A 26,999-nucleotide genomic window follows, 5' to 3' on the forward strand; every position below is an offset into this window, starting at 1 on the left:
CTAATTGAAGGATTCACTTACCTGAGCCTCCAGCTCGTGGGCCAGATTCTTCCACTCCACGGTGTTGTGATCAAGTAGTTCTGGTTTCCATGCCACACCGTCGATGATCTTAATGGTAGCAGCCAAGTCGCAGTCGGCGGTACAATGACCCGGTTTTGTGGGTCGTGGAGTAGTCGTTGTGGTTGTAGTTGTCGTAGTTGTCGTAGTGCTTGTCGTGCTACTCGTTCCACTGGCGGTCAACAGATCCTCAAAGTTGATGGTCTGTGCGTTCAGCTTGTCGATGGACAGCGGTGTGGTCGGCGGAGTCGGCCAGCCGGTGAACTCTGTGGTGGCCCTGGTTGGTGGTCCCTTTTTGATCATCACTTGCAGGTTTGAGCTCGAGGACGCAGTAGTTCCCTCCTCGCCGGAAGGATGAGGTGTTGTCAGGCGATGAGCACCCAATCTTTTGTGGTTTCCTTTTGGGAATACCACCTTGAAGCCACTTCCTCCGGCAGCTTCCGTTACAGCTGCTTCAGTGGTGCTAGAAGCCGACAAAGTGGGTTTACTCGTTGTTGTAGATGTGGTGGTGGTTGAGGCCGGATGCTGTTTCTTGGCTTTGTAGCCAGGTGGCAGCAGGGAGGCAGGAATCTCGTCACCAGCATCGCTCTCCGTTACATTCAATTTAAATCCAGGAGGTAGCAGGTCCTTCAACGAATCTATTTTAATGGGAGTCACACCAGGTGGCAACTTCGGTTCGTCCTTGGGCTCGGGAGCCTTATATCCAGGAGGCAGATGGAACGTGCTCAGATCATCGAATGGCACGGCAACTGGCAGATTCCGTTGAGTGGTTGACGGAGTGGCAGTGGTGGAGTTCACTTGCAGCTTGGGACTACTGTTCAGTTTGTAGTCCTTGGGCAGCAGGGAGGCCAACTTTTCGTCGAACTGGATTTCACTAAAGAGACTCTCGAGTCCAGAGGAAGAATTTGGATTGCTCTCCTCCGCTTTTTCGGTTGTGGTCGTTGTAGTAGTGGTCTTGGGTGGCTTATAGCCCTTGGGCAGTAGTCCAGCCTGTGCCACATCCTGCACGTTCACGTGACCACTCTTGAACGATCGACTGATGGTTGAGTTGCGTCCCGGCTTCTGTTTGGATATCTCAGCTGGCGGAGCCTCTGTGGTAGAGGTCGTTGTCGTTATCTTGCGGTTCTTATAGCTCGGTCTGGGCTTAAAGCCCACAGGAAGAAGGGTGGCCAGCTCGTCCATTTCTCCGTCATCGAAATGCTGCACTTTCACCTTGCTGCTGGTTGTTCGCGGAGCAGTTGATGTGGTTCTGGGTTGGTACTTCCTGATGTGGGGCACAAATTTTCCGGGACCTGTGCCCACAGTAGTGCTAGTTGCTGGTGTGGAGGAGTCCATCTGGCTGATGATGGGGTACTTGCCAGATAGCAAGCCACTGGACAGCTCTGACTGCACACGATCCAGTTTGTCAATGATACTCTCCGTGGAGGCAACTATCGGAGGTTGGATGGAGGAGCTGGCCTGCACCTCCTCGCTGCCCTCCGATTGCTTTTGAGCTGGGGTCTGCTGCTGTTTGGAATGCACCTTCCGCTCCAGTTCAGACAGTGTCTGTTTCGTCTCTTCCTGCTCAATGGCCGGGAAAGGCAAGAACCGAGCTCCATTGATGCTACGACTGGGTTGGATAGAGGCCACAACCACATAGTTCTCAGTAGCATTTGGGCCTTTCTCTTCGTCCAAGGTCATGGATGTGGTTGTTTCCAATTTGAGATCAGCGTGGGAAGACTCAACTTCCTCATCAGTTACAAAGTTGGTGCTTGGAGTAACTGGCACTGGTAGAATTGTGGATCCGTTGACCACGCTCTTGGTGGTTACCACCGAAATGATTTCACGGTCATTCTTATGCTCCGCACTGGGTGTGGATGGCTTGGAGTCTTGACTCTCCACTTCGCTGGTTGAGTCTTCACTACCCTCCTCATCATCGTATTCATAGTCCTCGCCCTCTCCTTCATCATCGTACTGAGACTCGGATTGCTCCTCCTGCTTGTTAAGGCTTTGGTTCTCTGATTTTGATGAGCTATGTTCCTCTTGCTTCGATGACTTGGGCTCCAATGGTTTGGATACGTTCTCGGTTTCTTCCTTTTTGGAGGTGCTATCCAAAGGCTGTTCAGTGGTTACGGTTTGTTCATCCACATGAGCATCCTCCGTGGATTGGTTCTCCTGCGGAATAACAGTGGTGGGTTCGTCTGCGATTTCCTCCTCATGAGCTGGGGGTAGGGTGGTGACATCATTTTCAGCGTTGCTGATCTCTGCCTCGCCGTTGGTTACTTCAGATACATCAGTTTGGCTTTCTTCAGTGCTGCTCGTGCTGCTTTCATTATCTACTTCGGAACTGGTGGTGGGTTCAGAAGGCTCTACATGTGCGAATGCCTCGTTCTTGGTCACTGTCACCGGGGTGACGGCCTCCTCCTGCAGTGGTAACTTCTCCAAGCTCGAGGATTCCGAGTGTTCTTCGGTTCCCTCGTCGGATTCCTCTTCATACTGTTCATCACTGTCCTCGTGCTCCTCCTCTTCCTCCTCGTCATCCAGGGACTCCTCCTCCTCGGCCTCAGCGCTTTCGGTGGTGCTGGTGGTGCGAGCGGTGGGTCTGGCTGGCAGCTTTAGCCTGGCTCCACTGTAGTTGAATGGTCGCTTGCTGACCACACTCACCGGTTCGTTGACTTCGCGACTGATGAAAACGGGTCGCCTGGGATTTGGTGACTTCCTGCCGAAACTAGGACGTTCCGAGGGCGTGTTCTGAGTGGTTGAGGTGGTGGTGCTGGTGGCTTTGGCCCGATTGCTGCCAAATCGGTTGTACCGCTTGCTGCTCACCTCCGCACTACTCGTTGTTGTGGTTGTGGTGGATGCAGTGGAGCTGCCGGGTTGATAGCGATTGCGTGGTCTAAAAGCCGTTGCTGCGGGAGTGGCTGGATTTTCCACAAGTGCCGAAACCGGTGCCTGCGTTCGAGTTCGGGTGGGTGAGAATCCTCCATTGCCAAATGGACGGCTGCTGGTCACCGGTCGCTTTTCGTTCTGCAAAAAGAAGAGTTTGAAGTTTTACTAACACGATTACGGATTACGGGCTTTTATTGCCAAGAAGCCACAGCTGCAGATCTCCGTCACAGCCTCGGCTATCGTCATGGGAAACTGTTACAGTTTCGACATGGAACCGCAATCTCTGCGGTTCGTCTGCTGTCAATTGTCTTGCGTGCGAACTCTTCTCAACCACGGTGCCATTCAAGTGATTCTCAAATTTGTCTAAAGCGTTTTGTGCAAATTTCCAGATGCCAACCGCCGCCACCCCACAGCTCCATTCGTTCATCTATAATTTATGCGCTCGTATTTATTTAATTTTTATGTGAAGGCAACCTCGGGACTGTCAAAGTTGGAAGATTCCCCTCAGCAGGTTGCCAAATCCATACAATTGCACAGCGAAAAAAAACTATAAGATCGTTTTGCACCCGATCATAATACCATTTTGCAATAAAGTAACTATTTAGGTATGGATTTGTATAGTCGCTAGTTAGTACTGTGCTCGCTCTATCTAGTTTGGTACTTTTCAGTCTGAGCCATGAGATGAGAGATTGGCAGTGGATTAGAGCAGGTGGAGAATGAACCGAGAAAATGAATCCATCTGTTAAGCGGACTCAAAAGTAATGCCAACTAATGGGTTTTGAGCGCCCACTAGCAATTGTCATTATGGCCGATTAATCGTGAGCTGATTTGATATTTAAGCTGGCCATCGATCAAGGCGGCACTTTCGCCCGAATGGGCCAACAAATTGCTGCAATTAACTTGAGAAATTTATGGGGGCAAAACGAGAAAAAGGAAAGGGAAATCAGAGCGAGAAACGCTTCCGCTCTGACAATTCAATTATAAGTTCGAAGTTAAGTAGTATATGTACATATGTAAATATTGACTACTTGAAAATACACAAGATATATACATATATGTGCTCCTCGCTCCACGGATTTAAAAGTAAACAGCGACTTGGTAATGCGAACATGATTTATGAACGAAGTTCGCTGGTTTGCCAAAACGTTAAGCAAATAACAATCAAAAATGTGGAGCATGAAGTGCAATAGGGTGAAAGGTAAAATATTTTGGCCACAATTCGATTTGGCCTCTTTGCTGTGGTAATGCTTTTTTTATCTACGTTTTTTTTTTTTTTTTAATTAAACAGCTAAAACTAGAGTTCGCGTGGCTTGGAACTGGTTCTGAAGTTTGGCTACTTGAGTTGGCAAATAGACGCCGCAAAGCATTTACTGTTTGGAAGTCACGTAAGACTCACTCCCGACTCCCCGAAATCGAAACAAAACAAAAAAAAAACTGATATTGGCCAAAATCAGAGCAGAGCCAATTGTTTTTTTAACTTGTTATGCAATGGCGAGGCGAAATTGTTTTGCCTGAACTCGATTGCTTCTTGTTATGCCAATTGAGATTGGTTTTCTGTCGCTCTTACTTTCTTTCGATATACACAGTCAATAATCAGGTTGTTTAATTCGCAAACAAAAGACAATAATATTTATTTTATAGTTTAGTGAAGTTTCTTAATGTTGGCATCAGCAGCAGTGAAATGGAAAACAGCTTCTATCTGTAACTAATATTTTCTTTGAGTGTTCAATTTCCTTACCCCAGATTCGCTAAAGTGGGCCAAAAACTGCGTCTGCTGGTGGGGCACATTGATGCGCTGCGTCTGCGGCTGGAATCCACCACCGAGGCTGTTGCCCGATCCATTCCGTATCGCCTTGGAGCGTGTGAAGCCATTGGTCACCGACGCGGACGTGGCACCAGTGGACGCTGCCGCTCCTAGTCCCGCCGTTGCCGCTGGTCCCGCCCCCGAGGGCACTCCAAAGGGGCGTGGCGAGATATCGTAATAGTCCGTCTGGCGATTCGGTTTCTATGGAACAGAGAGGTAGGTTTTTAATGGTGTTATGGCAATGCAGGTTAATTAGTTTTACATTTTGTTTTGCTTTTTCGCTTTTTTTGTCACACGATATAAATGGTCTGATAATTAATGGATTAAGGCTGCAAGCAGAATGGAAGCCCATAATTAAGTGAACATGGGAATATCCATCATCGTTCTTCTGAAGGATTTTCTATGTTGGGTTATTGAACTGATCATTTGCCCATCTATTAATCTTTTCTTTGAACAGTCTTTGCTTCTGGATCTTAAGCTTGTAATTAAGAAAGTATGTAAGTTATTAGCTATATTGGTCGTCAGTTAATTGACTTGTCTATTTAGTCATAGAGTACTTTAAAGTATATATTTAGATTAGTGAATCAAAAGATGATTTAATCATTCAAAAGGTAACAACTTGCTTGCAGGAATTTTCAGTTGTAATCTGGGCAAGCACCAAAATCGAAAAAGTCCCTGAATTACTAAGTGAATCATTGTGAATCAGAATCATGTTCGTGGTTAAAGGTCGGTATTTAACAAATGGTTTAGTCACCATTATGTGCAAATCATCTGCAATCTTACCGAATACGAAAGATATTCAATCAAGAAGAAAAGACCAAACTTATATGCTATCTTACATAACGATTTTTTAAGCTGACAAAAGCCGACATTGAGCTCGGCCTAAAATTGATAACCCAAAAGTGGGCTTAAGTGACAGAACTATCATAAGCCGGGTCTTCAGACGACAAAGTCCGTAATCAGGGCAAGCTCAGGTGGGATTGGGCGCAGACAATGCCATGGGGCTCTAGACGGATTGCCATGGAAATCGACATCGAAAGCTGCAGCAGACAATGGAAATCGATTGAAAATGTTTGATTGAAGTGTATCAAGGTCGTTGGAGGCGATATCCAGCGACTCACTAATTATCCAGTCGCTGGCCAAAATCCAACATCCAACATCCAAATTGCCGCCAGTTTCGCCTCGAATCCAAGTACTTGTTGTTATCCATTATGATTGGTATAGTTGCGGCTTTTGAAAGTGGAGTCGGGCCTTTTTCGACTGCATTGGCTTCAAAAGTTTTGCTCTGTTAAGCAAATTGCATACAAAACGCGAGTTTTGTTGCTAAAAGAGCGCATTTCAATGCATTTATTTTTCCGCTTCTTGGCGGATCGGTTTACGCATCAGAAAATCCACGTTTCCCCTCCTCACCATCATCGAAGTTTTTCAATCTAGTGGGCTCCAGATATCCACGCCCGCTGGAAATGCGGTCTTGGGTCCACGGACTTACTCTGATTAGCAGTCATTTAATGGGCGGCTCTACTAATGGCAGCACCTTCTCGCTTTTACACAGCAAAGAAAACATAAGTTTTTAGTATTAACTTCATCTTCACTGTACTAACTGATATTGTTAACTTTGGTAAGCTTTCCCTGCTTTAAGCCTGTATAGCATAGGGTTTTCATCTAATGGATACTTGAATAGAGCTCGTTGCCTGATTGCAGCATATTTTTTTCCAGTTTGGAGTGGGCTTATATGCTCTGGATATGCTCTCATGTCAAAATTTCACTGGCCATTGTCAACAGTTGTGTGTGTGGCGGCGAAGAAAGCGATTGTCGGTGGGGAAATTAAAAACAAACGTTTCTAAGGCATTTGTCAATATGGATAGCATAATGAAACTATGAAAGCCTCGCTCACGTCGCTGGAAAGCAGTTTAGCTGGGGAAGAGGGTTATTGCACCGCCAACGTCATTACGACGCACTTTCCCCTTGGACCAACACACTCGACTTGGCCAATCAGCCCGGCATTCAGGCAACTCACAATTTCCATTACGCCTCGTGATGATAAGCTGATGGGCGGAGGTTGAGTTCACAGTACAGTGTACTGTTCAGTAGCACACTTGGCCAGCAGAATGGAGCTGTCTTCATTCATCATTTGAAGAATGCGTTCTAATGGGTTACCACATCTCGACTTGAACCAGGTTAATTGAGTTTTTCTTCGGCTCATAAAGTAGTCGCTTCCATTGGGTGCAGATTGACGTACCCTTTACAAATTCAACCTATAAGATACATTTCTGTTCATGCTGTTAAGCCATAAGTCAGTTGTTTTGTTTAGGAAAGGGTATCAACCCTTCGAAGGGTATAGAGAAATCTGTAGATCGTGCATTGGAACTCGCGGATTGAATCGATGGTGCAGCAATCCCAAACGAAGACCCCCGCTGGGGGCACCACCGCCTACCCTTTTGGGGCCACCAAAGGCATTTCAATTAGGGCCAAAGCAAGCTGCAAGCTGCAGCCAAAGTGCGTGCTCATCGCATCGTAAACAATGTGAATTTACACTTTTTTCAATTAACAAAAACAACCTGGCTGCTCCACCAGCTGCAACTCTTCGCGTGGTTTTGAATTGCTCACGCATATATTCGTTGATATGCAGAAGCCGCCGATTCGCTTTGTTTGACTTTGGTCAAGTGAAAGTGTGTGGATATCCAAATGGTCAGTCGGCAGTTCGCGCCATTTCGTTCACGCATATATTTTATATCTATAATTTGATTGCACTTTTTATATCTTATTGACTAGCTAGCGTGCAGCCTACGGATATTTTTTGAAAAGTATCTAACCGTTTTTGACAGTCGCGTGCCGTAAAAATACATACGTTAAACATATGAGAAATCAGATTGTTCGGAGATAAAAGAGAATGGCTGGAACTTTGAAATCGCTTACAACATATTACCAAATCCTCTTGATATGCGAAAATGTAAGTCTATGCAGCTCCGCGATCCACAACGATCCCTAGACATTGATTTCGGTATCCTGCCTTTTTATGGCACGCCACCAATTTCAATTCCGGCCAGCAATTTTGGCCAGCCAACTAAATCAAATTTCATACATATGTGTGGTATGTGGAAATCCTTTTGCATTTTGCATTCGATTTGATTTCGTTTTCGTTTGCGGCGTTGATTGACTGGCGTGCCTCTAGAAGCCTAAAAAACAACCGAAAACAACTGAGAAAAAACGAATAAAACCCACTAATTGCCCCGAGCGTAGCTGCTCGAACGCCCCCTCGCCGAATAGGGAAATGTAATGGGGAAATAATTGAATTTGAATTTTTTATGGTGCAGGCGAAAAACTTACCGCAAACTGGGAACTGCCTCCAAATGGTGAACCTCCGAATTGCGAACTGGCCACCGCCGGCGATTGCTTGGCATTTTCGTTGGCGATGAACAGGAGCTGTTCCTGGTAGGAGCCCGGCGATGGGGAGAATCCGCCGGAACTGGCACGGAATCCACTCAGCGAGGGCGGCTGTGGGCGTGGAAAGGAACCGGATGATGGCACAAATCGATTTTGCGATGGGAAATAGTAGCTGGAAGTATCTGAAGGTCGCACAGTTTGTTAGTTATGTAAATGCGTAAATGTGTCAACAAGCTATTAATTTGTTCACTCCAGCGCCTCTGGCAACGCATGGCATGGCCATGAAATGGCACAGGCCAAAAAAGCCCAAAATCATTGCTCTTAATTGCGCGAAAAGTGTAATAAATAAATAAATAAAATATATATACAGACTCCGGCTGGCGCAAAATGTTTTGGGTCGCAAATTTGTCACAGCCGCACAGTGGGTCAAAAATGATTTCTTTTTATCTTAGAAATCCTATTCATCAGCTCTAATCTCTTTAATAAAGCAATGCCTTAGTTTTATATTAAAATAAGAATATAATAAAAATATGTATTAATGAAAAACAAACTTAATTTTGTACTTTTGGCACACTGTATTATTTTGCAAATATTTTGCACCTTTTTCGCTACATTTGTCAAACAAAAGTGAATGTGAATCAAGTGAATAACACTGTTTTCGTTTGAAAATTCCCTTAGTTTGGGGGGTTTCTTCTTCGATTTTACAACAAGTAATCGCAAAACTAAATCTGTTAGCCTAAAAAGTTCACTTCGATTTCTCCATAAATAACATATAATAACAGCTTATTATATTTTATAGATATTCAAGTTGTTAGGCTAATAACACGTCATAAAATTGTTAAATGTTAAGACCTGTTTGTCCCATTTTTCATGTTTACTTTGCAACATCTCTGACGGCTTATTTAATATTGCTCAATTCTGCTTTTTACTTGAGATTATTATGAATGATTGGAAAACGAAACTGTAGCAAAACTGCCAGTGAATATTTTTTAAATAATGCGATGATAAAGTGGCGAAGAGTCACCCAACTCGTAGCTTATGTGTTGCATGCATCACAATCCTGACTCTTTGACCCACTACGTCTTGCCTTAAAAATAAGAAACAAGAAAAAATGCAGCTCAACCACGCGAAGTTAATGTTTTTTTCCCCTCGTATGTCGACAGATTTTCCAGTCGCTAATTGAAAATTAAAATATCATATGGCCGCAGTATTTCAAATGGATTTTATCAAACGAATTTATGCAAGAGCCTCGGTGCTGGGAATTTTGGAGTGGGGACAACGCCTACATCGATTCGAGTCGAATTTATCTGGCTCTTTGGGCTTCACACCTTGTTTTTACCTGAAACCTTTTTCAACTGCAAGTAATTGCCGTTTATTATCGCATCTAAGAACGCGACGAGGCGTCGCATGTCTCGCACATTTGGCGCGAGTTGTCGAAATGACTGACTGGAGATTAGTTTAGGGTTTGATTAATGGCCCAAAAGATCTGTCAGAGGAAATATGCCCGAAAATTTCTGTGCCAAGTTGAGTGCTTAAGTTCGTTCAAAAACACGCCCACTTCCGTTGTTTTCATTAAGTACTTGTTCAATTCTTAAAAATTAATTGAATAAAGGTTGAAGTTATTTGATTGATGAGTGAAAAAATCTCTTCTCGTCCAGTTGATTAATAAGTATAAAATTTATTAATTTAATATGGGATTTATGAAGAATAAGAATTTTACATATACTTTACGCGTATGTGCACTGCTTGCCGTTCTGATTGGACTACTGCTTGCTGCGGTGGTTGGGTTCAATGTTAGCTCCTTCTGCTTTGAAACGGTCGATGGTTCTGCGGTCTAAGTTGCGCAGATTGTCTTTGAGTTAATTTTCTACGTTGGGGTTCCGAGTTCAAATCCATCGCGAGACAATATGAAATTCTATTATATAACATTTTTCCTTCTGCACTGTGGCAAGAGTGGCTACTATTTCCAGCGTAGCTCGCTCTAATCCGCAGAAGGTAGATCAAATCGTTCATCCTCCATTGCCGTTGACACTGCACTAGTGTTCCATATATCTAAGTGGGCATTGCAGTTCGTATGTGGGTGAATACACTTTGTTTTTATTTTCCAACTATTTTTGTGACATTTTCTCATTAGCATGCTTGTGCGCACTTGACCCAAAATCGAAAAACCATCGAAATCGAATTCAAATATGCCGATTTGATGTCGTGACACATTTGCCTATTTCTGGACAGAATTTTACGGGACGCGCCGGCAACCTTCGGGCTCTGGTCACATAAATAAGCCTATCTATCGATCGCAATTGGAATTTATTGTAATTGAGTTTGGAGAATTCAATATGTGAGCAGACTATGATAATCAGAAGAGATGGGTACGAAAATTTGAATGCGCCATCCAATTATATTAGTTGCAAATATAATAATATATTACTATCAGCCTTTGGAGGATTTTTCGTGGACGACATGGTGTTTTTTCTGACACAAGGGAATATATTTTGGCAAGGTCGTTGCACGACTTTCCCTTTTTTTTCGCGGACGGGGCAACGGAGTGGGGCGCCGGCTAATCATCTTGGGACGCATGGACTTCGAAGAGGGCTCCACCACAATGACTTTACGTTTGGTCTTCAGCTGCAGTGATTTATCCTTGGCGGATGTCATAAGTGCTAGCTTCCGCTTCTGCGCCATTTGAACTCTTTTCTTTATCAAGGCCTTGATTTTCATAGATGGAGTCAGTGGTGACCGCGCCATAGCGGCCTTCTTCGGCAGATTCTTCTTGGTTTTTTTGGTCACTCCGTCCCTAGCCCTTTTTGGTGACTTCAAATCTTTTTGCTTGCCAATTTGGCTACCTGTCGAGCTGTCCGCGTTGTCGTTAAAATTCATTACACTAGATATTTGTTCAATTCCCAATTGACTTTGCTATTTGTTGCGATAATGCTGTACTGGAAATTTTTGCTTAATAATCGGAGTGTTTTCTTTCAACCGTCTCTACTACTGGCCTTTGTTCAAAGGTCTCCCCAAGTGACAGTCCCTTTGAAAGCTAAAGCAAAGGAAGCTACTACATACAATGGCTTTCAAATCCGTTTTAACTTAGCCGCCTGTCCACTTCTAGCTTCTAGCTTAGCCAAGGTGGCTCTCTAACTGTCGTCTCCATTTGGCATTTGGCAAAGCCGAACGGAAAAAAACAAGAAAATGGAAAATGGTCGAAACAATGGGGCCGCAAACGACCGAGGGGCGTTCTGTGAGCCAAGCGGTTCAATGCAATACCATTTTCAGCCATCGGACATCGGTGATCATCGGGTAGTTGGTACCCAGACTGGTCACGTCAAGTGCTATTCGCCCAGCACAGTGTATTCTGCTGAGAAAGCTAGCAAATGTTTATTCATATGTGCATATGTGCACTAATGATTGCTCAGGGTACAAATTTATAACATTTTAACGTGTTTAAGCGCTTTAGCACATATTTGATTTTTATATTTACGGAGATTTTACTTTTAAGTAACCATTACTACATTTAATTTGACGTGTGTTAACTCCATAAGTCAAGCAAGCAAACCGATTCCCTTTTCTTTTTACTTACTTACACTAAAGATTTTTTTCTGGCTAAATTAATTTTGGTTTCAAGGTGTGGCTTGAATTTAATCATTGACTTAATAAGATCCTAATTAAATATTTAACTTACCCACGACCACTGTGGCACATTGCAGTCGGCGTCTTGACATTTACGATTTTGCAGCAAAGAATTTGAAATTTTCACGGCATTATAGCTGCTGGTTCCGCCGATCTCAGAGCTCGCACATCATTTGATATATTATAGATAATGGTATTGGGGTCTTGAGAGCAGCCGGCTAATTACGCTCGCGACAATAGACCGGGCATTTTCAGATTCATTATATCGCACTGGGCTGGGCTGGTGCAACCAATTGCGAAAATAAAAGCATGAAATCTTGCAGCCTCTTCTTCATTTGTTGCTTTTTTGTTTTTGTTTTTTTTCGATTTTTTCACCTCGTTTTTTTTGTTTGTTATTTTTTTTTTTTGCTTTTTGTGCGAAATGTCAAGCCATGGCGCAAATACTTCAGCAGAAGTGCAACAAAAGCGAAGCAAACAGCCAGAAACAGCAACAAATGACAGCAGAAACAACAAGTTGAACTTTACGTTTTCCTTAACTTTAATCAAGTTTCTTGGCTGGTCGCTCACTGCGATGCATTCGCTATTGTTGCTTTTATTGTTAAAGCGGCTTCTTCGTTTTTTTTTATTCATTGAAGGTCGTCGCTTTTGCCTGCAGTTTTGAATGAAGCGCAACATTTTGAAAGTTACACTCCCAAAAAATATTGTTTTTTTGTAGGCAGTGCCTGAAGTGAGATAAGAATTCTCAAGCAATTCGCTTAATTACTCAATGAATTCCCACATTTTAAACTTACCCCACATTAGATATAATCAGAGCCACAAATAAAGACACTCCCATTTGGCAGATAGTTATGACTATATTTACCTAGGCCTAGCTAAACCAAAAATACTTGGATGCTTGGCCATGCAGAACTCATTTCCTAGATCTGACATCATACACCCGCGCCCAGTTCAGCAAACCCGATTTGATTACTTCCATTGTGCTTCTTTTTGTTTGACAAAATTTCATTTAATTTACTCACTTTTAATGGACTTCGCCGAACTGATCAGAGCCAACTCGAAAGATAACAAACAAAATAATCATAAAGAACAGCAAAATTGAAAATGGAGACTGGAAACGAGAACAATAAGCTTCCGACTCCGCTGGCGATAATATCAAAGACAAATAAACTTGAGAAGTCTTTCAAGAAGTGGACAATGTTCTGGCCGCGGCGATTCGCTAATTAGAAAATAATGCCCACAGGGCCCAAGGTCAGGCTTGTGCGATGAAAGTGAGTCAGCCGGCAGATTATTAGCACTAATGGGTTTACTTTTTCAGCTGCACCCACTCAGAGTGGACAAGTTTGTCGCCTCAGTCTTTTCATCACTTTCCTGAGTTCATGCCAATGGCAAGTTTGTCGCCTAAGTCTTTTGTTTAACTTCTTGAGAGCTGTAAGAATTTGCAAGTTTACCGCTTCGCCGCTTGGGCTTACATCATGCGAGGCGTTTGCCCAACTCGTGCACATTCCGATTTAGTTTTTAATTATATTTACTAATACTCCACAGTCGGCAGTCGGTTAATTACATATGCAAACTTGTTACACAAAGTAAGCCGAATGCGAGCAGTGAGCAGCGCAACCGAAAGCAAAACAACTGCAAAAACCAAAACAAAGAAAACTGTTGCAAGGCAACTCGGCCAACAGCTCTCCAGCTGGCTGGCTGGCTGGCTGGTTGGCTTTTATTGTTGGCCAAACATTCGAGATTGGAGCACTGGGCGGGGGGCACCCACTGGGCTGGCCAAATGTGTGGCAAGCCACCAGCCAGAGGCAGCCAGCAAATAGCAAGTAGCAAATGGCAGAATGCAAAACTTCAAATACACAGTTTGTCAGCAAATAAACAAAATTCACATCTACCCATTGTGGGTAAAATAGCGAAATATTTGCAGTGGTAGTCTCCTGGCCACCGATGTTTGTGTTTCGATAAGTGGGCTTACAAACAAAACGGAGCGAGTAAATAAAAACTGTTCACAGTTCATGAACGAGCTAAAGTGATCTATATCGTTGAAATACCAACAAATAATGGGCCATAAGGAAGTTGCTTAATTGTAAGTAGATTTAAACGTATTACGCATTTGAAAATATTTTATATAATTGAATTAATAAACAAAGAACATTACTGGTGCCCACATTGCGAACGTTACTGTCGTTAATCAATGCGTCTAACATGACAGAACCCTTTAATTAAACACCATCTAATGCCGGCGGGAGTGGAGGAAGTGAGTCCAAGACTTGTCACCTCGGGAATGCGGCTCCGTCGCCAAAGGCCAGTTGGGGCAGGGTAAGAAATCAGAAGACAGCTCCACACCCTCAAAGTTGAAGTCAAGTCAAGTTGAAGTGTCGCTGGTTTGTAACTGGCTGGCGGTCAGCAATAGCTGAGAACAACGCAGTGCACACCCCCGCCGAAGTACAGGCAAATTAAATACAATTAAGGCAGAAATAATTGCCAGGCCATAAACAGGTTCTGGCCGGGATTAGAATCTGGCTGGCTCTGTGCGGCTCGACTGGGTTCTTTATGCGTGTGTTGGCCACCCAACAATGCCAAGTTGGCATTCTAATGCCAATGTCCTTGGCTGGGGGTTGTGTGCACACATAAATGATTGATTGGAATTTTCGCCTTTCGTTGGCCAACCGGCAAGCGGATATTGTTTATGCTGAGCAGTCGGAAATGGAGCTCTCACAAGAGCTACATAAATCAATTATTAATACCAGAAAAGCAGCGAACGGGCCATTTAAACTGGTTTCGAATACATTTCACAGTTTGCTTTATTTTTCCATTTTTCCCTATTTTTTGTTTTTTTTTTTCCAGCTAGCTTGTTTGGCTATTTGCATAAACAGTGCAACTTGTAGAGCAATTATACGCAAATTTTGGTCAATGGGCGAACAGGTTGGCTGCTTTTGCTGGTGAATGCAAAAGTACGACACTAAACTGGGTGACTGTATACTCGCAGTTACAGACTCTAGAGCTCTTCAAAATGTTAGCAGGTGCCTGTGGCCTATCTTGTCCGCATTTCGGATCATATTCGGGTTGCATAAATAAATTAAAAGTCGGTGCTACTTTCCCACCCCTTCCGCCTGCCTGGGAATCGTGGACTTGGAGCTCGTCATCAAAATACCTTAAATTGAAAGCATTTTCGGTGGAAACCGCATAAATTTGTAAACCATTTAGGCTAAAACCTTCGATGTGCCGCCAGACAAAAAGTAAACACAGCAGCAACTACGGGGCGTGGCTGGCCAAAAAATAAAAACAAAATACGAAAGACTTTACGTAATGCTCGCTGAGGTCAGTTTTTTTGGGCGGTGAAATGAATGAATTTGGTGAACGAAAGGCCCCAAGGGCCAAGCCCCAAAACGAAAGTGAAATTTCCATCAACCATCGATCGGAGTCAATTTTTCATTGGCCACGCTTGATTTTGGGCTCATGATTATTTTAATTAAATAATCATCATCAATTTACATTTTTTTTTATATTTTTACAATGCCCAAGGGTAGGTCGAATTTTAATAAATTGATATAATAGATTTCTGTGTGGAAGAATACATTTGAAGTGAATTTGGAAAATTGGTAAATAATGGACAAATTTTAATTTGAGGAAAGCGTTTAGTACAAACGCGTTTTACCTATTTATGTGTATTTTATTGCATTTGTATTAAAAAATTACTTTATCTGCAGACTTTTGTAAGTTACTTTAAATTTACAACGCAATGCAAACTAAATGGATTTTACGCCACTAGCAAAAACATTATCGCAGAACTTCAAAAAACCATTTATTACCTAAGCAATGGCTACTTCAAAATCAACTCCGTTTTTTTTATGATTTCGCCTAAAAGGACAATGGAAATGAATGTTCGAGTTCGTGGCTCAATGAAAATGGCAAGCGAACATGAAAAACTTCTTAGCTGGAAAATTCTTTAGCCGGTTTTCGCGTTGGCCCCATACCACTCCCGAATTGGCGGAGTGGCCAAAACAGAAAACTGGTTCAATTCCAGCTCTAAGCCTGTGCGGGTGGCACCACCCCCACCGCCTCCTCCCCTTTTAAGCCCACTCACAGAAAGACACGACTTGGCCAAAGGCAAAGACTTCAAATCCAGCTGCGATCCAGAGTTGGCCCTTCGTTGGCTTGTTTTCCGTTTTCGGTTTGAGTTTGGTATTGGTTTGGTTTGGTTTGGGTTTCTTGGGCGCTCGTGCTGGGTTCAAAGTTGGAGTGTGGAGTCCAAATTTCTGGGTGAAAGGCCGCCGCTGCTTTGCATTTTGCTGGCTGTCTCCGCTATTCGATATTCTATCAATTATTTGATGTTTGATTTGTGCTTCACACTCGAATTTTGATTTTTCGTCTGCCGCTCGCTTGTTTTCGCACCGAATTGAATTTTGGCTTCGTCAACCTTGCTCGTGCCAGCCATTTTTTGTTAATTTTATTTTTTTCGAGGTGCGACTGCACTTTGCTTACGTTCATTTTAACCATGTTGTTCCAGCAGTCAACATTTATTTTTGTGGCTCTCTTTCTCGAGTTGCTCTTTGGGCTTTATGTAATTCGCAAAGCGTGCTCTAATAAAAGCACCAGATAGCCAGCCGCCGCAGCAACAGCAAAAAAAAAAATTATATTGCAAATATTAAAACTAAATTACGAGCGCAAATGCAAACGAGTTTTTTTGTTTAGCGATTGCAAATACCCGCGCACTCGAATCGAGAAAAAAAATACAGATTGTGCTGGGTGCCAAAGTGGTCCGACTTCCTCGGCTCGATTTTGAACTGGGCTTGGCCCAAGGCAAGACTTGACTTGGCTCGCCGTCTCAGCCATAAATCTCGTTTAATAAGAGAGCAAATCAAACGGAAAAGCGAAAAGAAACTAGAACTGTAACCCAAACCTAATGAAAATAATTGCATGGGTACAAATAATCAGATGGGGAAGTCTAAAAAAAAGGTTACGTTATAATATATTACCAATATTCTGTGTGGTTTCGTCTTAACCCAAAAATGTTAAATGTTAACAACATATCACTCTTTTGTCCCACTCACTTCGGAAGCCTTTAATCTACTTGTATCTCCATTTGTGTTTCAGGAATTCTAAGAGACCGACCCGCAGACAAATCGCCGGCATTAGTGTGCTCCACTTCCAGAATGGCGAACACATTTAGGCACTCGAATTATCATTCCAGCAACGAAGTCCAAATTCCTATTCCTTGCCATTGTCAGCACTCAATCTCGATCTCCAATCTCCCGTAGATTCCAAACAAATCGAGAGAACAGATCCCAAATACCGAAACCCTGGCACGTAGCAAAATCCAAACCAAATAGAATGCCGCCGAAAAAAGTGGTTCTATATGAATGGAGCTTTAAAAAAGTATAGCACGTAAGTTGTTAAAACCAAAAAGTGAGGTGTGAAAAACTATTGACCGCCTTGGTCTGCCTCCTAAGTTTTTCCTCATCAACGGGTTGCCTCTCTAAGTTGGTGGTGTTCCACGTCGAAGTGGTAGTGTTGATTGAATGTCTGGTGACGGAGTGAGTAACCGGAGGATCGTGTGTCTGGGCCTTCGGTTTTCTGTGGGTTTCTGGTGTTTGGGCGCTTTGGTTTTTCCTTTTGCCACGATGTCGTGCTGCCATTGTTCGCATTAATGTTGCATATTAAGTAATAGAACTGTTTTTCCTCGCTCCCTATCTGAATCTCTGGGCCAGCTCCATCTGAGTCTGTTTGCCTTCCAAGTGGTGGCACTGCCGCCAAGTGGCGCAATGTCCCGCAATCGAAGTGCTGAGTGAGTTGTGGCCATTAAAATGCAAGTGGCGGATAGAATTCAGTTGTGGTAAAAGGGATTGCTTGCATTTCAATTGTACACTCAACGGGGTTTTTTTTGTTAAAATGGAACAAAAACGGGGCTCTTGACATTAAATGTAACAATTATTATAAATTCTAATCTACTTTTCTGTAATCATAGTTTCAATTGAAAATTCTTCACACCTCAAATCAATTTGAGGTAATTTCCTTGCTGACATACCGAGTGCTACCATAAACACTCACAAAATGATTATGTAACCTTAGCCTACACCCAGAAATACATAATTCACGATTGGATCTGTTTCTCAAACGGCACAAATTTCTATGCATTGTAATTTTCCGCATAATTTTGTCCAACTCTTGGCTGTTTTGTGTCTTTTCTTTTGGCGAACATAAAGAATGGTCCAACAATAGCACCAGACATGACAAAAAAAAAAAACAAAAAACACAACATTTTGCCGCACGCTTCAACGACAAAATGGTCAACAATCTTGGCTTAGTTTTGTCGGCCAGCTGTCTATTGTTGTTGTAATCACAATGGGTATATACATATAGCCACATAGCTGTTCTGGTTGCCGTGATTTATTGTGTGAACAACAAGGTTTCTTCTCCCGAACTTCGCTTTGCTTTTGTTCTGCCTCCGCCATTTGCATATTCCGTTTTTGGGAACCGTAGGCTTCATTTGGTCCCGGGTGCCACTTCAAATTGGGCGTGTCCAGCTATCATAGAAGCCATACATACATACAGTACACCCTCAAAGCTCAGTGGGTGCCCAAGTGGTTGGAGCCACCATGAGTGGCTAAGAATTGGCTTCCATCGATCGCATGAGTTCAATGAACCAAAGTGTAAAAAAAATTGAAAGCCCTGCAGTTCTCGAGTGTTATTAAAGCAAATAACACTTGAGATGGGTTCGTCAGGTTGCCAGCCACCGTCAATCAAGGGTTATCAAGAGTTGAATGGCTTTTGAAGAGTCTGGCGACGCCAACGCGCGGAAATCCGAATCCGAGTCCGTATCCCAAATACTGTCCAATAACTGATGCCTCAATGTGCGGATTACTTAGCGAAGGAGCTGGCTTTGCAAATTGCCAATTCATTGTTACCCGCTGCCTCTTACCACCACTCATGGCTTGACATTTTTATTATAAAACGCAGAGTCCGCGAACGATCTGCAATCAGGCGATCGGCAGTGTCTGCAGCAAAAAGGGCATATTTTATTTTTTGCATGCCGCTCGTTAAGAGACCGCTTCTTCTGCTTTTGCCACAAAACTTAAATGCACTGCACAGCAAGGAAATACAAAAGAAATGCAGTTATAAAGCAAATCTAAACTTAATATATAAATATTTAAGTTGCTGAAGAAACAAAGGTAAATTCTAAGCGAACTATGCTGAAGAATTTACTTCTCTCAGTGCAACTTATGCCGCAAAAAAAAATATTTCTCTGAGTGTTTGTTTGCCTTGTTTGCTGTTGCAGCCAAATTGCCAGCTTTTGTTGTTGTTACTGCTTTTGGGCATCATTTCCTGCTTAAAAGGCCGCTGCCACTGAGCATTCAGCCGAAGTCGCGGGCAAAGAAGAGGATACTCCTCTTCATTCCCTGAAGTAACATATATATTTATAGGGCGGCCTGATGAACCGTAATCCCAAGGATAACTGCATATTTTTATTACAGGTTTCCCCCTGCTTTGCACTGCTTGCTGTTGTTGTCGCGGTAGCTGGCCCATAATTTCCAGTTACAAAAGGCCACAAAGGAAACGAATGACTTAAGACGCAAACTTGTTTTCCTTGCGGAACATCCGTGAATGGCACATAAACTTAAATGTCTATGCAGGCCGAGTGTACATTGTATTTTTAAATTGAGAAACCATTATAGGCCTCCAATTTTGGCCAATTATTAATAAAGGCAACAACTGGCAAAATTAAGATGCAAATGTATAACTTGTAGGTTAGCAAAAGTTAATTATCTCTAATCGTTGATATTCCCTGCCTTGTACAAATATTTCCCTATCCAAAATGGGTTAATGGGCAGCTTAACCCCATTGACTTGCCGCTCGACCGCTCATTTCAAAGAAGACAAATGACAAAATGGCAAAATCAACCGCATAATATACCTTGAAAATCGCCTACCGAATATTATTTCTCTTTCTCTTTGCCATTTTGGGGGGTACATAGTTTTGCGAGCCGAAATTGAGGCGAACTCCGAAGCGAAGTTTAAATTTGCACTTTGCAACACAAAACGGAAATGCCAGACGGCTAAGAGAACGTGAAAATGGGTCAAGGATTTAGGCCCATTTAGCCACACTCCATTGGCTACGATTTTATATATTTTTTTTTTTTTGGGCCGGGCGCAAAGTTCAACCCAGAATGGACGCACACACCTGGCCTGTTATTTGACTCCGCCTTTGGTCTCAAAATATTGGCGCTTGTTGTGTCACTGGGCCAGCAATCATTAACCAAACATGTGCCACATATAAACTTCAGCCAAACCAGCAGCACAGCGGGTTGTCCCATTCAACTGGCCATGGCTGTGCAATATCTACATACATGTATATCTTGTACGCGGGTGTCTGATTCAACTTTTGGGTCACTGGGCGGCATGAATCACTGGTCTATTATGCGGGGTCAGAGTGGCATTTGATTGGTTATTAGACTGGGTTAATTGAGCGATATGTTGCATATGCAGTGGTGCTGCGGTGGGAAACCCGATATCGGTGCACAAATGCCAGTGGCCTGGGTTATTGATCGTATTGTTCGAGTTCCCCCTTCGGTTGCATAACACATTTTTAGCTCTGTCTCGCCTTGGCTTGCGCTAATCACTCAATCTACCGCCACTTTCGCCCCTTTGGCGAACACTTCCGTTTAGTGTCAACGCTTTCTATTTGCCGAAAAACAAAATTAAATTCATAAATTTCAGCTTTTGTTTGTGATTTAAGCGACCGGCTGCCAATTTGTCAAATTTTTGCGGGGAGTTCTGCTCGAGTGCCTTTTCTCTTACCACCAAAGTGACCACCACCTCGGACGAAGCCAGGTGACCAGACCGACTTGGAAACCATAAAAATGAAACTAAAACTAAAAAGAAAAAACACCAACAGCTCCGACTCGACTGGCACAGTTGCAACAAGTTAGTGGCGCGAAAGTGAAACGAAACGTAGCGAATGCAAAGGCGGGGAAAACAGAGTGGAATAAAAGCCAGAGCCAGAAATCCCCAATTAAAAGAAAAGCGAAAAACTGCATGGAAAATCGAGTGCGAAGCGAGGCAGCGAGAAGTAAATGCGTTCAATGCACTTCGATGGGGCGTGGCACATCGACAGGCGCTTGATGTCTTGCCTTAGTTTGCTTTGCCACTGACTCACGGCTCAAACATTTGGCTATGCACAACAACAACACATAAAGACGCATTTTTTAGCAAGTGCGGAAATCGTAGGTGTAGCTAAGCCCATAAGAAAATTCCAAAAGCAACCCATAAAACGAAACTAAACAAAACTGAGGCTTTGAAAGTGGGTGATTAATGAGAAATTGTGCAGAGTTAAAGACACGTCGAGCAGAAAGATCATAGGAGCCATCAGAGTAAACTTATAAAGGCAAAATATATATACAAAGGAAATGCTTTTCGATCCAGTCGAACTTTAAAATACAATTCATTATGAACGATCAATACATATATATCGAGTATAATATAGTGACTTATACCCACAATTGCAGCCACTATAAAGGCGCCCACTTTCCAACCACAATGCACATTCCACCTCAATTCAAAGAATGCATTCGAGCTTGCCAAATTAACATATAAAACTCATTTTCATCAATGGAGTCTCTCCTTCGCTCAGAACACACCCCGAAAGACCAACAAAAGAAATAGCAATGCAAGATAATTGCAGAGGTTTGTGGGGCGATGCTGGAAATAATTCAAAAAGTCAAGCAAAAATGTCAACAACTTCAGTTTGGGGCCACACTGAGTCCGGTTGACTAAAGTTCGATTTTGGTTTACCACCACCCAATGACATTTAAGCCGGGTGTCTTAGCCAATGTAGTGGCAGCTCACTTTTGTGTGGTTAGAACAAGATATAATAATACTATATAATATTGATTGAAATAACTAATGTGGATCGTTAGCAAAAAGTGGTTTGACCTTCGGATTTAAATTCTCTAATCGCTGGCAAAGGCATAACAAAGTATCATATGTCAGGCCAAAAACAAAATTTATTGAACAAAAAGGTTAGAATATCAGGTTACTTGAAATATGGAAACCATTGATATTTACATTCTTCTAAATGTACTGAAAACATGAAACATAGTATAAACACATATCGGTGTTTTTTCTTTGAATAGTTCAATTTGATGGAGTTGGAGTTCACCCAATTTAGATGCGATGACCTTGAACTTGGAGTCGATTATGTTGTGTGAAGTGAATTTTTGGCAAAACGTAGTACAAACCTAAAAAGAAACAAAAGAAAAACGACATGAAAAACTAATTTTTTTATTGCTACAAAAACTAATTTTAATGTTGCACTAGAAACAAAAATAAAAGCACTCATAAAAACAAACAAAGGCAATTTAATTACCTTAACGGGCGTGAAATTAACATTAAGAAGAGCTGACCCGCTGTTTCAGGTTCTTGGGGCGTGGTCAGCAACGAAAGCGAAAGAGATAAAAGCTCTTAAGAAACAAAGCAAGGTCGCCGAAGACGGAGATGCACTTGCCTTTAAAGAAAAGGGAAAGAAACTGAACTAGTTTCCTGAGGTCAAGCGATTAAACAGATAAAGCAGGGAAAAATAACGAATTGGGCTTATAAAAGTGAAATATACACTTGATCAATGCAACAATTGGATGTATATTAAAAGCTTAATTGTTAGCTTGTCAAGAGTAATTAGAAGCTCAGAATTACCAAGACCAACCTTTGAAATCACTCCATCGGTTATTATCCGATGATAAATATCCCATCAACAATCAATCAGCTCTTGTAATGGAGCCAACCTAATTTAGCGCAGCATCGGATTAACCAACATTGGGAAATCTAACCACATCTCCCGCAGCTGTTGTTGCTGCAACAAATATGCACAGCGATGGCAGCCGCAAAGGGCCACCTTAACTACGTATAATTGCTGTTCCAATAACCCCTAACCCGGCGGCACAAAGCGCAGCACACACAAGAGATGCCAAACAGCGGCAGCAAATTGTGACTCGTGCCAAAAAACAACAAGCAGATATATATTAAACTGTCAAACAAAATCATAAATATGCCAGCCAAATAGTGGAAAACACACCCACACCCAAGCTAGTTTACTTGGACAGCAGATGGGGCAGGATTAAATTGCAGTAGGAAAGATTGGGGGATTAGGGGAAGGAGACGCTCCTCTGCATATGACTGCATATTAAGTTATTGTATCTGTTTGTTGCCCCTCAACCTACGCGACCCAAAATGTTGCTGCTGGCCGCAGTCGACCACAAAACAACATCAACAACCAGCCAAGAAATGCGTTCGTTGCTGTTTTTGGTAATAAACGAAGCGTTAAACAAAATGCACTACAACAGCAGCAACAACTACCAACTACCACCACCACCAACAACATAGAAGACACACATTTTGTGTCTTTCTGATTTGTTGTTTACCATATGCAAAGCGTCATAAATGAGGTTGCCTGCAGTTGCAGTTGTTACCGGTTACTTGCTGCCGCCTTGGGCGTAATTACATCTCCAAGCCAAAAATGGTCAAACGAGCGAGAAAATTATCACATACGAGGTCCTCATTGTTGTTGCTGCTCTTGTGGCGGCAGAAATTAAATGCAAATTTTGCCTGATAAAGAAATATGGGGTTACAGACGAAATTTCACAATCAGGAAATTAAGCATTTTGTTTTTTCGGCTGTCTCGAGCGGTGGAAGCCAAAATAGCCTTCGATGATTTGACATCTGATAGGTAATTTGAATATTTTTGGTAGGCCAATTAATAAGCGGAAACTTTTACAAGCATTTTGAAAGCATTCGAGGGATACGTTTCCCTTTTTGCATTTCGCCTTCCATCAAACACTCCTCGGCATATGCCCGAGTTTCTGCACGACCGCAATGGGTGGAAAAACATGTTCCAGAAATGTATGTACATGTACAGAAATTATGGCAAATGCCATGGACAGCTAATTTAAGCACACATAAATCAATGAACGCCAAAGTCGAAGGCAACCCAGAAATCAGGAAGGTAAAAATGAGTAAATTGCACAGCAATAATGGCAAATAATAATAGTCTATTGGGGGGCAACCAGCAGAGTGCAAACACGCCTTCCCGGCAAAGATAGACTTGATCATGCAAATGGATTAAAATAAAACATTTTTTGGTTGCAACTCAGAGAATAAATAAGTATGTTAATACAATGTAATTTCGACCCAAGAGTTTTAATAGTTTTTTGTCACTTAATCGCGACCTAACTAATTAAGACTTTAAAGTAATTTAATTAATTAAACAAGCTGTAAGCCATTAGAGCCACAATAAAACAAATTATGGACACCTAACAGCGAATTTAACTAGCCATAAAACCAGATTATATATACATGCAAAACTAAGCATTAATCCGTGGAACTAAGCTGTGATCTTCAGTGAAACCGTACAGAGACGTGCAATCAGCTAGCCTCAAACAGCTTAATGCTTAATGACATTGACTTGCGAAAGGCAGCACACTAAATGGACACATGAGTCCATTAGCCGGCGAGTCTACTTGGTGGCGCTATCGTGTGCCCCACAAAGGTGTGTCGCCTCTCCAGCTGTGCGTGTCACCTTAGCTACAATAGTTTGAGTGCAGTATGGTACAACTAAGTACTTGTGTGCGATTGAAGGTTAAAGCTATGAAACATGCCAATAAGGGAACAAACTGCATCTGTACAGAATCACAATTTGGGTTGATGACTTCATTCTGCGACTCCACTCAGGTTGAATGAACCGCGGAGACGCTTAAACGCCCACAACTTTTGCGAGGGAGTTGGTCCGATCTGTCCGGCAGTATGTGTTGCCAAGCCGACGAGTTCAAAGCAAAGCAGCTGTCAACAGATGCGACAGATAAGCCAAATGGAAACCGAAAACCCAGAGTCTGGAGCCTCATAATTTTCGCTGGCTGATCTCGAGCAAGAAATCTACAATTACGAAAAGAGTAGACGGCAATAAGCATGTTCGGATACACACGTGTGCCAATAATAGAGTCTTGTTAACGCTATGTTAACGACATCTTAAAATTTTCCCAAAGAACTACTCATAAATCTGCACAGGTACAGTCATGAATCTTCGAAGAACTATGTACTAAGTGCATCCACGATACGGGCAAGCAATTTGTCATATGGGTGACACGGGAATTATCAATGGTTTACCTAGCAGAGAAGTGAAAAATGCAAATACAGGTGCAATGCACAGGGAAACGAATCAAACGAGTGGATCCGCCGACCGGATGATGGCTCGTTTTCGTTTCAGTGTCTGTTTTTGTTTTTCGATGGCATTTATCTTGACCCGAAGGCAACGTGAAGTTTTCATGGCTTATGGCTCAAATATTGCGAGCGTCGAACTGTAAAGTTATGAAAAAGAAACTGAAGCTGCTCGGGAGCGGATGCTTGCGTTTAAGGTTATGGGCACAGGGCCAAAATGAACTGCTGCCACAACTCACCCGGTACTAGACATCTTTACTTGAGCACAGAGGTCCTCAAGCTCTGGAAGAACTCAATCACTTGCAATGGATACGCTTCCCTAAGGTATTTCATGGGCACTGCATCGATGGACGAGCAGCCCTTCCACGTGACGAACAGAAAGAGCTCTTTCATCTGGTAACAGTGGAGGACTTTATCCAGCTCCAGTCCGCGATCCAAACCGAAGGGTTCCGTAGTCTCCGGCATTCTCCAATCCGGGTAAGTTCTTAAACGCTTGCCGCGCTGTGAAGTCTTCAGCTTCTTCTTCACTTCTTGTAACTTAGGTGCGTGAGATGCAATCGACTCCTTCTGGACATCCCGATGCATAGCCATCTCCTTTTTGGTCCCAGCTGGCGGCGTCGTTAGTGGCTCGGGAAAGTTCCAGTTGCTCTGCTGCTTGGTAGGACAGCCGTGCATCTGTTCCAGTACAATTAATTTTTCTTAGGTGTGTTGTTTTAATGAACAAGAAAATCAAATCATCGCTTAAGAAACTTTGGATTCATTAGCTGAAGCTGATTAACTTTTAAAGGTTTCTATACAAATTAAGCGCTTTTTCACTTTACTTTTACTTTTTTTTTTTAAATGGTTTCAATGATTATAAACATATTTCACTAGCTTTGGTTTGATTTTCTTAATTGGAAAGAATATTTCTTACGCTCTCCACTTTAGAATCTATGGAATCACTGTCAGATAAATCCAAGCCCATGGAGTGTAGATAATCATTCGACCCCATGCTGGAGCTAATGCCAAATGTGGACTTCTGCTTGTCGGCCGCCTCATGACCACCATCGGATGACCTAGTCGACAACTTTATCTGGTCCAGCGATGATGTTTTAGGTTCCGATTTGGTGACCTTGATCGATCCCTCAGAGCTGGTCGATGATACTGTAAGAAACGACTTACTGGAAGAGGATTCACCCAAATCCGAATCATCAGTGAATGAACTTTGCAATGGTTGGGATTCTTTAAGAATCATCATAGGAGACACATGTTTCGAAGACAACAGTGAGTCTTCTCCTTGAGGAAATTCAATAAGCCCTCGCGATTTGGGAGGCGTCGAAGATTTTTGTTTGGAATGACCAGCTCGTTGGTAATTTAAAGATGTGGCTCCCACAGCTTCGTCTTCGCTGGGTTCGCTCAAGTTAGGATCATTGAAAACGCTATGAATCCTCGGACTTTTAATCACGTTCGTTCTGGCTGATGGATTGCCGTTGAAAACTTCAGTTAAGCCTGTGGATCCTTGGCTAGTACTAGGCATCTGAGTTTTGGGATCATTTTGAATATCTTTGATTTTTCCCGTCGCTTTCTTAATATCCTTCTCTTTTTTCTGATCCATCTTCGACATTTTAGCAGTGTTTTTTGCCTGCACCGACTTGGAATGTTGTGTTTTCTTAGAGGTGCTGGGGCCATTTTCGGTGTTCGATGGACCGCTGGTGCTAGGACTGGGCTTCGATTTCCCGACAGGTTTAGCCGAGGCATTCCGCATCCGCCTGAAGAGCTCCGACTCGAAGTCGGAGACCAGCTGCATGCAGTTGCCGACGTTTTCCATTGGCTCCCATGTGTTACTCTCATCCGGAAAACCATGCCACTTCACCAGAACCTGGGGACGCCCATTAACAAAGCGCTTGCCTTGGATTTTCTCCACTACAAATTCTTGGACATGATCGTTAGGCGGTGCATCGACCAGACCAAGATTTGGTCGTCGATTTTTGCGAGACATAACTTAAACGCTGAAAGGACGCCGAGCAAATGAACGGTAAATGGAACGACGCACAAGAAGATGGTGCTGCTAACCTCCTCGGAATACC

The 26,999-nt window shown here is 42.8% G+C and overlaps 3 protein-coding genes across 5 annotated transcripts in view; all 3 read right to left on the reverse strand.

The window, feature by feature from the left end:
• The window catches only part of LOC6609643 (mucin-5AC), a 34,191-nt gene that overhangs the window by 1,653 nt on the left and 5,539 nt on the right, over positions 1-26,999 (reverse strand). For 2 of the 3 annotated variants that reach the window (XM_032714853.1, XM_002034282.2), the window contains 3 exons: positions 8,057-8,295; positions 4,664-4,930; positions 22-3,063 (listed from right to left, as the gene is read on the reverse strand). In XM_032714853.1, the coding sequence (XP_032570744.1) occupies positions 22-3,063; positions 4,664-4,930; positions 8,057-8,295 (3,548 nt within the window). Of the gene's footprint in view, positions 1-21; positions 3,064-4,663; positions 4,931-8,056; positions 8,296-11,789; positions 11,845-26,999 lie in introns of those variants that run through there. The other variant, XM_032714854.1, reaches the window with a different exon arrangement.
• LOC116800367 lies at positions 9,812-11,148 on the reverse strand. The gene has a single exon (XM_032714857.1). It carries the CDS (start codon positions 10,988-10,990, stop codon positions 10,544-10,546), a length of 447 nt encoding a protein of 148 aa, XP_032570748.1. The 5' UTR covers positions 10,991-11,148; the 3' UTR covers positions 9,812-10,543.
• Positions 21,715-26,964, reverse strand: LOC116800366 (testis-specific chromodomain protein Y 2). The gene is made up of 3 exons (XM_032714856.1): positions 25,847-26,964; positions 25,173-25,608; positions 21,715-21,968 (listed from the first exon to the last, which is right to left on the reverse strand). The coding sequence occupies exons 1-2, from the start codon at positions 26,909-26,911 to the stop codon at positions 25,189-25,191; spliced, it is 1,485 nt and encodes a 494-aa protein (XP_032570747.1). The 5' UTR covers positions 26,912-26,964; the 3' UTR covers positions 21,715-21,968; positions 25,173-25,188.

This window comes from Drosophila sechellia, chromosome 2R, assembly GCF_004382195.2.
Source record: "Drosophila sechellia strain sech25 chromosome 2R, ASM438219v1, whole genome shotgun sequence".
Taxonomy (NCBI): domain Eukaryota; kingdom Metazoa; phylum Arthropoda; class Insecta; order Diptera; family Drosophilidae; genus Drosophila; species Drosophila sechellia.